Source organism: Miscanthus floridulus, chromosome 9, assembly GCF_019320115.1.
Source record: "Miscanthus floridulus cultivar M001 chromosome 9, ASM1932011v1, whole genome shotgun sequence".
Classification (NCBI taxonomy): Eukaryota; Viridiplantae; Streptophyta; class Magnoliopsida; order Poales; family Poaceae; genus Miscanthus; species Miscanthus floridulus.
Window position 1 is genome coordinate 57,463,873 of NC_089588.1, and position 14,178 is coordinate 57,478,050.

General features: G+C 49.1%; 1 protein-coding gene across 1 annotated transcript; it reads left to right on the top strand.

The window, feature by feature from the left end:
- Positions 1–212: 212 nt before the first annotated feature.
- On the top strand, positions 213–722 carry LOC136479962 (protein DOG1-like 4). The gene has a single exon (XM_066477656.1). The coding sequence runs from the start codon at positions 213–215 to the stop codon at positions 720–722; it is 510 nt and encodes a 169-aa protein (XP_066333753.1).
- Positions 723–14,178: the final 13,456 nt, after the last annotated feature.

Below are 14,178 nucleotides of genomic sequence, written 5' to 3' on the forward strand. Positions count from 1 at the left end.
AATTGGTCAGCCTCTGCCTGACTCGGTGACGTGCCACCGCAGAATTCTCACCTCTCCTCGCGGCTCCCCCCAGGAAGCTCTGTCCTCGAGATCCTTAAACGCAAAGAAACCGAGCACCATTTATGCTCGCGCGGTCGCGCCCCACAAAGATGCCGCCACAGCCGCGCTCGCCTCAAGAGCACCGCCCAAGTCCTCCCCCTCCCACCGGCGGCATGTACTACTCCGACGACATGGAGGCGTTCTACGATGCCTGGGTGGGCCGGGAGGAGCAGATCGTGGCCGACCTCACGGCGGGGCTCGCGCTCCCGCCCCGGCGCCGGAGCGACGCGCTGGCGCCGCTCGTGGACGCCGCCGTCGCGCACGTCGCCGCCTACTACGAGCACAAGTCCTGGCTGGCTGACCACGACATTGTGGCCGCGCTGGACCAGCACTGGCTCAACCTGCTCGAGCGCACCTTCCTGTGGGCCTGGGGATGGAAGCCCACGCTCATGTTCCGCTTCGTGGAGACCGGCGGTGTCGACGCGGGGATCGGCGTGGGACCCGAGCAGCGGCACGCGCTGGAGGAGAGAGAAAGCCGAGAGAACTCACCTCACGAATGCAGAGGCAGATCGACGGGGTCGCGTGGGCATGCGCGGTGGAGGGCCGCACGAGGTCATCGGCGCAAGGTCGTCGGTGGCCGCACGAGGCGAGGCGCGGGCTCCGGTGTCACGGCGGCGGGCTGATGCGCGGGGGCCGGGCGACCGTCGCCGGGTGGGGTGGCGATCGGTGTGCGGCAGCATCGATGTTCGAGGTGGGGTGGCGACCGGCGGCGGCGCGAGGAAGAAGAGAGAAAGTGCGGCTGTTCGACGAGGAAGAAGAGGAGGGGATCGATCTGCGTCAGGCACTGGCGCTTATATACCAGGGAGATTTACTCCCGGTGCCAGCCACCAGCCGGGAGTAAAGGTCCTTTACTCCCGGTGTGTGTTACCAACCAGGAGTAAAGGTATACCTTTACTCTCGGTTGGTAACACGCACCGGGAGCAAAGGTTTTTTTTGGCGGGCCACGAAACTGCAGCCCACCTTTACTCCCGGGTGGGCGTCCCACCCGGGAGTAAAGGTGGGCTGCAGTTTCATTTCCCGCATGTTTTGAGCAAATTTTTTTAATAGAAATGCAATAGTCTTGTTAAATACATAGTAAATTAAATAAAAGGCATAAAATTATTTTGTTAAAAATATGGATTTTCTTTTTCTTTATTGCACATAGGAAAAATCTATAACCTAACTTTTTTTTATTTTTTGTTATAATTATAAAACATAATGTAACTAATATTTATTATTACGTTAATGCAAAAATGTAGTGTTTAATTAAAATTATTAAAACTATTGGTTTTGGACAGGAAATTTGTTTTCACATCATTTTAACGTTAATATTTTAATTTTTCATCACTCAATATCCTAATTTAACTTTTTGAGAGAGAAATCCCACCAAATCAAACATTGATTTAATTTGAAACACGACATAATAAACATCTGAATTCACAATTATTATATAATATCTCAAACACACACTACATTAAATCACTATATCATCAAGTGGGCACAACAGTGAACTTCTTCTTTACGTATGTCCCTTGGTTATGATCGCGTTGTAACCATGGAGTGTCCTCATCATTTACCAATATGCTAGGGTCTTTGTTCACTTTGAAGGGCGGAATTCGGTCATCCTTTTCATAATCTTCTGACATGTCCGACTTGTCCTCAATTCCCACGATGAATCTTTTCCCTGAAAGAACTATGTGGCGCTTTGGCTCTTTGGTTGAGTCATTATCGTTTTTTCCTCTTTTTGGTTTGGTAGACATATCATTGACATAGAACACATGATTCACATCCTTGGCAAGGACGAATGGTTCGTCTTTGTACCCAATATTACTAAGGTCTACTATTGTCATTCCATACTCGTTGTCTACTGTTACCCCGCCTCCGGTCACCTTGACCCATTGGCACTTGAACAATGGGATCTTCAAAGTAGGTGCATATTCTAGTTCCCATATTTCATCTATGTGGCCATAATATGTCTGCTTATTCCCATTCGGGTCTGTGGCATCTATGCGGACACCACTGTTTTGGTTGGTACTCCTTTTATCTTGGGCTACTGTGTAGAATATGTTCCCATTTATCTAGTACCCTTTGTATGTGACGATATGCCATGATGGTTGCATAGCCAATAAATACAGTTGCTCATGGATGCTCTCATCACCTTGACATTTTTTTTGCAACCAACCGCCGAAAGTTTCCATGTGCTTACGCGTAATCTAAGCTTCAGTCTTCCCTGGAAACTCGGATCGTAAGAGATCCTTGTGTGTGTCAATATACGGATCTACCAAAGAGGAGTTCTGTAGAACTGTGTAGTGCGCTTTATTGAAATAATCATCCTTCGTACCAATATATGTTTTCCTCCCTAGTGTCCCCTTTCCGCTTAGTCTCCCCTCATGTCTCGATTTAGGAACACCAATCGAGTCAAGGTTGGGAATAAAGTCAACACAGAACTCAATGAACTCTTCTGTTCCATAGCCCTTGGCGATGCTTCCTTCTAGGCGAGCACAGTTGTGAACATATTTCTTTAGGACTCCCATAAATCTCTCTAAGGGGAACATGTTGTGTAGGAACACAGGACCGAGAATGAAAATCTCCTTGACTAGGTGAACTAGGAGGTGTGTCATGATATCAAAGAAGGAAGGAGGGAACACCAACTCAAAGCTGACGAGACATTGAACCACATCATTCTGTAGTTTAGCTAGATCAGTTGGATCAATTGCCTTCTGAGAAATTGCATTGAGGAATGCACATAGCTTCACGGTGGCTAGACGTATATTTAGAGGTAGAATTCATCTTAATGCAACAGGAAGGAATTGCGTCATGAGAACGTGACAGTCATGGGACTTTAAGTTACAGTATTTCTTCTCTGGCATATTTATAATACCCTTTATATTCGAGGAGAATCCAGATGGTACCTTGATGTTGTTTAAGCATTCAAACATGATTTCCTTCTCCTCTTTGCTTAGAGTGTAGCTGGCAGGACGTAAGTAATGGCATCCATCATCTGTCTTCTCTGGATGCAGGTTGTCTCTTTCTCTCAAACAACGCAGGTCCTATCGTGCTTCAAATGTGTCCTTAGGCTTTCCATACACACCCATGAAGCCTAGCAGGTTCACACAAAGATTCTTCATCAGGTGCATCACGTCGATCGAGCTGCGGACCTCTAGGACTTACCAATAGGGTAGCTCCCAAAATATGGACTTCTTCCACATGGGTGCGTGACCGTTAGCGTCGTTCGGAACAGGTTGGCTGCCATGTCCTTTTCTAAAGACGACTTTCACATCATTAACCATATCGAGTACATCCTCACCGGTTCGGTTGCGAGGCTTGGTCAGGTGGTCTGTCTTCCCTTTAAAATGCCTGCCTTTCTTTCTTACGGGGTGATTTGCAGGAAGAAATCGACGATGGCCAAGGTACACGACCTTTCGACATTTTTTCAAGAATACACCTCTAATATCACCGAAGAAGTGTGTGCATGCATTATATCCCTTGTTTGACTGTCCTGAAAGATTACTTAGAGCAGGCCAATCATTGATTGTTATGAACAACAATGCTCGCAGATCAAAGTGTTCCTGTTTGTACTCATCCCACACACGTACACCTTCTTTATTCCACAAAATGAGAAGTTCGTCAATAAATGGTCTCAGGTACACATCGATGTCATTGCCAGGTTGCTTCGGGCCTTGGATGAGCACATGCATCATAATGAACTTCCGCTTCATGCATAACCAAGGAGGAAGGTTGTAGATACTTAGAGTAATAGGCCAAGTGCTATGACTACTGTTCTGCTCTCCAAAGGATTGATACCATCTGTACTTAAAGCAAACCTTAAGTTTCTTGCGTCATTTGCAAACTCCAGGAATTCTCTGTCGATTGCTCTCCACTGGGACCCATCAGCAGGGTGTCTCAACATATTGTCTACCTTACGGTCTTCTTTGTGCCATCGCAACAATTTTGCATGTTCTTTGTTTCTGAACAGACGTTTCAAGCGTGGTATTATAGGAGCATACCACATAACCTTGGTAGGGATTTTCTTCCGCGAACGTTCGCCCTCAACATCACCAGGGTCATCTCGCCTGATCTTATACCGCGATGCATGGCATACCGGGCATGCATCCAATTTCTCGTACTCTTTGCCATGGTAGAGGATGCAGTCATTAGGACATGCATGTATCTTCTCGATTTCTAGCCCCATAGGACAGACAACTTATTTTGCTTCATAGGTAGTGGCGGGCAATTCATTGTCCTTCGGAAGCATCTTCTTTTGGATTTTTAGTAACTCTCCAAATCCCTTGTCAGATACACCATTCTTTGCCTTCCATTGCAGCAATTCTAGTGTGGTTCCCAACTTTTTCTGCCCTGCATCACAAGTTGGGTACAGCAATTTCTTGTGATCTTCTAGCATCCGCTCGAACTTGATCTTCTCCTTTTCACTTTCACATTCTCTTTATGCATCACGAATGACCTGACAAAGATCATCAGCAGACTCATCTTCTGCGGCTACCTCTTCTTCAGCTTCTCCCATTGCAGTATCATTGAAGCACGCACCATCGGGAATAATATCATTGTCGTCCCATTGTTCTTCACCTTCTTCCATTACAACGCCGATTTCTTCGTGCTTCGTCCAACAAATATAGTTTGGCATGAAACCCGATTTGAACAAGTGTGAATGAAGAGTCCTTGAGCAAGGATATTCCACCGTATTCTTACATATGGCACATGGGCAGCACATGAAACCGTCGTGTTTGTTTACCTCGGCCGCACGTAACAAAGAATGCACGCCGTCAATGAACTCTTGGGAGCGGCGATCAGCATTGTACATCCAATGCCGGCTCATCTGCATTACATGACATAAATACCATATTAAAACCTAGATCATAATTAATTATTTATACAACATGCGTGCCACCACAAAAGGTACAAATTTATGAAAGCATCGCTACAATGCAGACAATCCCAACTACCACTAAAAGAACTAAAGCTAAAATACATTTCAGGAGCACAAGAATTTCACGACCAATCTCAACTAAAACAGACAGATCCCCCGATTGTGCAACATCTTTGGGCTTCTTCAGCTGGATCACTGCCTCATTAGCCGCCGTATCTACCTGTCGTGAATGATATTTTTGCACGAGTTCAACATACTCTTCCTCCCAGTAGAAGCCTGAACATCGTCCACTGCCATCCCACTGAAATTAAAACAAAAAATTAGAACTTTAATCACAACCATCATGAAAATAGGTATAAACTAACCATAATCATAAAATACGATAAAATAACTCACATTGCGATCCGGACACTTGCAGAAGATACGATCATTGTTGGGACCATCCTTCTTCACTCGGTACTCCATCACAATCTTCGTCTCATCACGACACTTGCCGCATGGAATGAGAGGGAGGCCCGGCCTAAGTCGCTTTGGAAACCCATGAGAGGCCGAGGACCCGGAAGCAGTTGCCATCTACTCTCTATACTCATTTTTTAATACACTATAAATTTCTTATTTTATAAACAAATAAAATTAAGAAACTATAAAATTATCTATATCTCTAAACAATGAAGTGTGCTATGCATGCTAGAAATAAAAAGTGAATACTAATTTTAAATACCTACTTTAAGCTTTCTTCATCCAAATATGCAAACTATAAGTTATTTTGAGCTCAAATTGTTTACAAATAAAAAAACACCATAAAAACAATATATATATATAGTGAACAATATGAGATAAGCCAATGATGAAAAATGAGAGTATGAGATTGGTAACCTTTACAACTGAAGAATCGACGGAGGAATCGAAGAAATCGACGGAGGAATCGAAGAATGGATGGAGGAACAATGGAGGGAAGAAGCAAGAACACTAGTGCAGTGAGCTTCAAAATGTGCTGAGCTCGGGCCTCCTCGGGCTCGGGGAGGAAGAAAGAGACGGTCGGGATATAAAGGGGGACCTTTAGTCCCGGTTGATGGTTCCAACCGAGACTAAAGGTAACTTTCCAACCCCCGGCGCAGCCACGGCCCGGGAGTAGACCTTTACTCCCGGTTGGAGCCACCAACCGGGAGTAAAAGTCTACCTTTAGTCCCGGTTGGTGGCTCCAACCAGGACTAAAGGTCACTGCCACCTCTGTCTAGCGCAGTAGCCGTTGGGCAGGGACCTTTAGTCCCGGTTGGATCCACCAACCGAGACTAAAGGTCTCTCTAGTCTCGGGCGCAAAAAATACCGGGACTAGAGCCCATTTTAACCGAGGATCAAAGGTCTGTTCTCTACTAGTGATTGAGTCTATAGTTCACAATGCCATAGCAGTGTACGTGCTTCATCATATCGTGCACAGGATGTTTGCCTCTAACACGTAGTCATGTGCTAGAAACGGCAAACTCATAAACCTCTAACATGAAGTCGTGTGCTTCTACATAAGGTTGCGGGCTACACCATAGTGTCTTTCCTCTTCCTATTCCTATAAGAACTATGGACACATAAATTGTAAACTCTAGTGGCAGGTTCGCATTGAAACCAACTATCACTTGCGCGAACTAGAACCTCCGCCTTGGCCGGTTCAGAGAAAGAAGAAAAGTCCGGCCCATGTCAAACAAATATGGCCGGACTGTCCTTCTGCTCTTGGTTTTTTCATGCCACAGGTAAAGAGGTGGTCGGACATAACATGAATGGTCCGTCCTAGTCAATTATCATGTGGCTGGACTGTCCTTTGACGGCATAAAAAATTAGGCACCTATTCCTCCGTCGTGGTTGGTTTATGGTTAAACTTGTTACTTTGTACTACTAGCCACAAAACCTATACCTACACACGTCTTCCACGAATGTTTAGTCCCCAAACACGTGAAACACAAGACTCTCGCATTTGTTGTGGGCGGACTGTCCCTTGGTCCTTGTTTTTGCATTTACAGCGACGAGCTGTCCGGACTTCTCAGGAATGGTCTCTTGATGGAAAAAAAGATAGACACCTATTCCTCGGCCGTGGTTGGTTGCTTTGTCCAGATGTGATCCGTTACTCGGAACAAGCACAACTAGCAAGAACTAAAGATGACAGTCAATCCATAAATAGTCATACATAATGGTTCTCATAAGTAGAAGCCAAATAACAAGTCTCATATGCAAAAGCGAAATAACAAGTCTTCCACATCAAAAGTGATCATAACATCCATACTTCCATCTCACCCCCTAACTCTCGCGTCATCTATGGTGACTACGCATCTAAGGGACCATCCGAAGCACCTGTTGCCGATGAAGGGATAGGTGGGTCGTTGATGTTCTCTACGACATTGGCGTCATCGGCATCAGTGGCGGAGCGTGTCCCAATATCAAGGGGGGTTTAATTCAATGCTAAACACTACAGTATTGCCTACTCCTACGTCTCTTGCTCTCTGCTGCCCCTTCCTAGATACTACTAGTCTTTACCTACTTTAGTCTTCATCAGCATGCTACTACTAGTCCTTCATGATTTTGCGAAGGCAAGCGGGGGCCGGAGCCCAGTTTCGCCTCTACTGAGCTCCGTCCCTGATCGGCATCGTGAACCTCATGGGTCGTCTCCCCTGTAGGATAGCAACAATAGTTTAACATTTATGATACAAAATAGTTACCATTAAATTAGTCAGATAATATATTTGCATAATAAATTTATTTGGAAACATAAATGGTAACATTATGAACTATAAATTTGATCAATCCGTAGAAATTTTCACTAGCATTAATCCCATAGTTGCACCCTTTTTGGGAGGGATGGAGTAGACCTTTGATACAAAATAGTCTCACCTGTAGTAGCACCTGCTACCGATGAAGGCATAGAAGGGTCGGTGATGTTCTCTACAGCATTGGCGTCTTTGGCATCGTGAACCTCGTGGGTCGTCTCCCCTGTAGGATAGCAACAATATTTTAACATTTAAGATAAAAAAAATAGTTACCATTAAATTAATCAGATAATATATTTGCATAATAAATTTATTTGGAAACATAAATGGTAACACTATGAACTATAAATTTGATCAATCTGTAGCAATTTTCACTAGCACGAATCCAATAGTTGCACCCTTTTTGGGAGGGATGGAGTAGACCTTTGATACAAAATAGTCTCACCTATAGGCATAAGAGGGATGACGATGTTGTCCAGTACATTGGGGTTGTCGGTGTAACAAACTGGGTTTTTGGAGAAGCCAAAAATACGAACTTTTTAAAATTTTTGAGCCAATGTGTGAAGCATGTAGTTGCTAGGTCAAACTAAGGACAATTTATAAATAAATTGTTGCACTCATATAGAATTGCTTGTAGGTGTTTGCTAGAGTTCTTTAGTTGGTTTAGTGTTTTGTTCAGAGTGCACAAATATGTAGCATTCCCCTCCAAGCCTTCTTGAATTACTCCCATCTCTTTTGCATCTCTCCCAAAATTCATTTGTGTTAAATAAGGAAAACCTTTTGCTTTTATTTCCCTTTTCAATTCTCCGTGGATATTCCTCTCAAACCCTTTTAAATTCATTTCAAATTCCTTGAATCAATAAAAGGAAAAATCCTTTTCCTTTTATTCCTCCAAGCCCACCGTCTCCTTCCCTTTGGCCCAGCCCACCACCTTCTCATCCAGTCGGCCCAGTTCCCTTCTTCTTCTCCGGCCCCAACCACGCGCACAGGCCCGCAAGCCACGAGGCCCAGCCTGGCCTCCTGCCTTCGGCCCACGCGGGAAGCAGCAGCAGCCCAACAACCTCGGCCCGTCTCGCACCCCATAGGCCCACGAGCTCGAGCCTGCTGGCCCAGCCGCAAGCTGCCCCAACCCTAAGCCCTAGCGAGCAGATGCTCCCAGGCGCCGCCGCCGCTCGAGTGGCAAGGCACGCGCCCCTGCACCCGCGTCCCGACCGCGCCCCTTGGCTCAGGTGCCCGTGATTCGCGCCGCGTGTCCCTCTCCCTAGCACGGACGTCGAGGATGGACGGCACCTCAGGAACCCTAGCCGTCCACGCCCTTAAATAGCGCCACAACCGCCTCCCTCACCCACTCTCTTTAGCCGCCACCGCTGCTCCTCGCCTACCTCTGCCCACACTGCCCGATGAGCTGGAGTCCGCAGCGCCTCGCCACGCTGGCCACCTCGCCCCGAGCCCGCAGAACTGCCGGTGCCATGCCAAGCCGCTCCATCGTCCTCTGCTCCAGGCCGATCTGCGCTCGCGAGCCCCTACACGTCGTGCTGCTCACGACACCAGAGACCGTGCCCTTGCCATGACGTCCTGCCATGCCTCGTCGTGCTCTGCCCCTCCTCTGCGTCAAGCAGCAACCCCGCGAACGCGTCTCGATGTCCTAGGCCACGACGTCGCCCACCGCGCTGCCGGAATGACTGCCCGGAGCCACCTTCGCCACGCTGCTCCGAATCACGCCACGCCGGAGCCGCACAGACGTCGTCGAGCACGCCGCCACCGCGAGCACCTCCCACCCTTTGGCGACTACCAGCAAGGCCGGAGCCCACCGTCGCAGCCCACCGGAGCCGGAGCTTGTGCCGTCGCCCTTACGACTACGTCGACGTAGCGGCTCGGCACAGCACGACCTCGAATCGCCACTGCGGCACCTCGCCACTGCACCGCCATCCCTTCGCCTTCGACACCGACGGTGAGCCCACGCACCGCCCCCTGCTCACCGTCACCGTGTGCACCATGGCTGCGACGCCGATGCCATCCGCGATGTCATGCTCTGCTCTGAGCTGCACCGGCGCTGGCAGCCCACCTCTACGACCGCGAGCCCCCTAGACACCCGCACGCACGCACCTACGTACACGGCCAAGGCCCTGCCTTACCGGGCCGATGGCGCCCGGGGACACAGCCGCCACCTTCCTGCCCTCGGTCGCACATGCCGGGATGCTGTCGAGCCTCCCCGTAGCCTCTCTGGAGCCCGCAACTGCCCTGCCGCCGCAGCTGTATCGCCCGTCACCACCGTCCCGCGCCACTGCTTCGCACGCACTGGCCACCGAAACCCTTGGCCTCGTCCTTAGTCCACCAACGCCCTCGCTGCGATCCCGCGAACCCGTAGAACCCATCTTTAGCCTTGCGGTGCCGCCGCCTTGCGCTGGCGTACGAGCTCGCCGCCGGCGAGAGCCCTGCCATGAGAGAACAGAGAAGGGGAAAGGAGGAACCTGTCATGGCATTGCGAACCCATTCTACCATGAGCCGGGAAAGAGAAACGAAGAAGTGGACTTGGTCCACCATGGACCCTGCCTTAGGTCCATGGACCAGCGCATCTTGGTCTACCGTGAGCCACGCTCACGCCCATAGCCTAGAACCGAGCCCGTATGGAGCCCAGATGAGCCACGTGGATGGCCTCCCCGCGCGACACATGTCCGGGCCGGCCCGGCCCAAATCCAGCCCTGTCCAGACCCACCAAGGCCCAGTCGGGACCCAAACCGGATGACCATTGACTGGTCAGTGTTGACCGTTGACCGGACCCACATGACAGTGACCCAAGAGCCCTGGTTCCACCTGTCAGTAGCTGATGACGTAGATGACGTCCTGCTGACGTCATGCCAAAAATGAGACCACGCCAGCGTCGGGGACCTCGGCGACCACTCCAACCACCTCCGCGATCTCTCCGACCACCGCGGCGACCTCTCCGACCACTTCACCAGCTAGTACACCACTCCAAGTCCCTTCATGCCACGTGAACCAGTCACAGTGTGACACGTGTCAGCCCTGAAATAATCAGCCTTTATTTTTTTTCAGAAATGGATTTAATCTTCGGAAAGTCATAACAAATTCATACGACCTCAGAAAAATGTGAAACCAGTTCCCACATTTTTCTAAAATCAAGCTCTACGCCATGGACATGTTCTCGCCTGCCCGATTTACGCCGCACAATACGAGACCGAGACCTACCTCTCCTTTAGACCTGCAGGAAGGCCCCACCGTCTTGCCGGACGCTTTCTTCACTAACCCTTGCTGTGTTTGACAGCAGTAGGCACATCTTAGCCAGTCGCTGCCATGCCCGGCTAGCCATAGCCAGCCTTTGGCCAACCATAGCCACTTGTAGCCAGCCGCAGCTAGCCACAACAGGCCGTAGCTAGCCTCAGCTGGCCAGAAGAAGCCACAACCCTCCGGGACAAGTCGTAACCGCCTCTGGCCATCTTCACCTTTGCCGCAAGGACGAATCCTAGTTGGACGCCATTCCCGATGCCGATGAAAGCCCTCCCTTCGCTCTTTCATACACTTGATCTTACACCTGTCATTCACGATCTATGCCTATCTAAATCCACATATGCCATGCCCTTATGCAGGTTCCCTCGTTGCTACGGAGATGTGCTACTCCATTCGTGTGGTCGTGTCTTGGCTCTTATGTTGGGTTGTCGGGATTCTTGTTCTTATGTTGTGCTTAAGGACAGTGCCTTCAAGCCGGTCGAGGGATAGTACCTCGTTCGACCATTTCAGTCGTGGGTTCTCCCCACCGTGGCTGTAATGGCGAGCATAACTCGCTCCCTCGCTTTTAGTTGTCTCCGACGTACTACAATTATTAGTAATCTGATTCGGCCCTAGGACCTGACCATTGTGGACTGAACATTGGTGCGGATATCACCCGCACGCAATGAGCCCTTTGTGGCCTAACTTAGTGGACGAGTCGGGATATGATGATTGTAGAAGACGGATGCCAACTCGTGTAGGATAAGCTCATGGTCGCGAGTCCCCTCGCCATGACCATCGGGCTCTACCTCTTTTTGCCTATGTTTATCCTAGCCACCTTATATGATTGCACCACCTTGACCATAGCATCCCTTCAGGTCTAAGCGGTGACAACCGCACTGCTGCGAACCAGGGGAATAGCATTGTGCCATTAGTTGCACGGCCGTGATGCCCTATGAGCTGGTTTGGATCGTGGGACTGTATCTCTTCTCTCCAACCTTCGTCTGTTCCATGACAAGTTGGTCGAAAGAGTACAGATTCCATTCTTCTCTCTCTTTGGTTCTCAATCCTCATCAATCCAGTAAGATGTGGATTGAGCCCCTTGCTTGTTTGGTGTTTATTGCGCTCTTGATTCCATTCCTTTGATTCTCATCGGCTTCTAGGGCGAGTAGATCAAAGGAAGGCGAATCTCGTGTTCTTCTCTTTTGGTTCTTTCGTGCTTAAGCCCTTGTATGTTTGTACCCAATTGGACCGTAGCATTTCTGTGGTTCTTGCGGTGACAACCGCACTGCTAAGAACCCTAGGGTGTCTTAGTGCATTTAGTGCACCTAGGTCTTGGTACCCTACCAGTGGATTGGACACTCGTGTCCTTTTGTGTGTCGCTCCTTTCCGAAGCCTCGTCCTTTGCCATGGCGTGTGTATAGGAAGGAGTAGACCTTTGCCATACCTTTCTCTCTTGCCCCACCCTTTCTTGGTCCTCGTCAATTACAATGGCGTACGGATTGAGAGAGACCGGAATTGTATAGCCGCTCCTTTCGATGCACGTCAATCTCTATGACCCCCGGATTGAAAGACCGCGAGCCGTGGTGTTTGCTTAGGATGAGCTGAGGTCTTGGCCATTTATCTTGAAGCTGTACAGGTCGACCACAGCTGGCCCGGGAAGTACAGGCTAGGCCTTGACTTAAGCCCGTGCTTAGTGAACAACCACTCCTGTTTCTTTGGCCCATGGATCGGACATCAGCCGAAAGGGCCAAGTCATTTCCTCTTTGTGTTCCTTCTGGGTCTTGTTGCCTTTTTGGAATATTGTTTGTTCTCTTGCCTTGAGTGTGTTTTGGAGTTAATTGCCTCGAGGACAACGTTGGATCGGAACCCGATGGAGAAGGAGAACGTGATCGACGACAGGACCCTGCGAAGAGGAGACCTTGCTGATCGACTACATCAACTAACGAAGATTTGTACCACCACTACCTCGACATCGCAGGTGTCATGGCAGCACCCTCTTTTAGAGAATCCTATTAGACATTGCATAATATCTAGAACTGCTAGTGCTTTATATTTAATCATTTGCTAGTATATTGATGCATGCTACTACCTGAGCCATTATCACCCTGATGCAACCCACTCTACTACGACACCCTGCTTTGCGCATTCGCTCACTTATACATGCTGACTTGCCTGCTTGCTTGCATATTACACCACTATACTTATTATTAACTCCACTTCGCATTATATCGGGGATGTGATGCTGGTGGTGAACCCCTAGGAATGGTTTGGCTTGGGAAGCCAGACTCGGTGGTGTATGAGCGTGCTGCGTGTGTGCCTTGGGTGCGTGAAGAGTGAGGGTTGCGTCGACCAAGCTGGAATAACGATGAGCCTGGGGCGAGTCTTGCCATGTGGTGCTACCTGGGCACTTGGATATGGAATACCTATGGCGGGTAAATGGTAATTGGAGGTGGCCTTGGGTGTGAACCTATAATGGGAGGAGCCTAGGGTGGAGGTGTTGTGGTGGCACGTAAAATGGAAACCCTGATGAAGACATTCTGGCTTGGTCAATCCCTAAGGACTTACTAGTACTCAGACTCACCGGGAATCCTTACATCCCACTCGCCCTATATGGTGCGGGACGATCGGACTACTTGGTAGAACGATGCCACTACTGCTAGGCGAACGTGTGCAAGGAGGTACGGGGCACGCGGTTTTTCCCCCACACCCTTCCGAGACTTCAGGAGGCCTTGTGGACCCGGCTCTTGACATCCGGAGAGCCCTGGCTCTGTCTACGACTCACAGTATCAGCCATCCCAGACTAGACTTGAGATGTTCCAGGGCTGAGAGGTAGGGTGGCATCGTTCTAGGCTAGCAAGCGACCGAAATTCTTCCTAGGAGATTCTAGACTCCGAGGATGGCTAATCTTGTGGACATGTAAAACCTCTGCAGAGTGTATGGTTGATCGATCGATACATATGCCGACTTGTCGGCTATGGACCTTTCCTGGGTTTCGCTTAAACTAGATAGGAGATGAGTCCCTCTTTCCTCCCTCCAGGGTTTGGGGTATTACCGGTCGTGAGCCTTGGGGCTACGGGCCGTTGAGACAAGTGCCGAGAGGGAGTCGGCCTGTCGACCCGAGTGTGTAAGATGAGATGTGGTGACGGTGGAGATGGATGGGTTAGTGGATGGATATGGATGGATGTGAGTGTGGGTGGATGGGAATGTGTCAAAACTAGATATCTTTAATATATTATT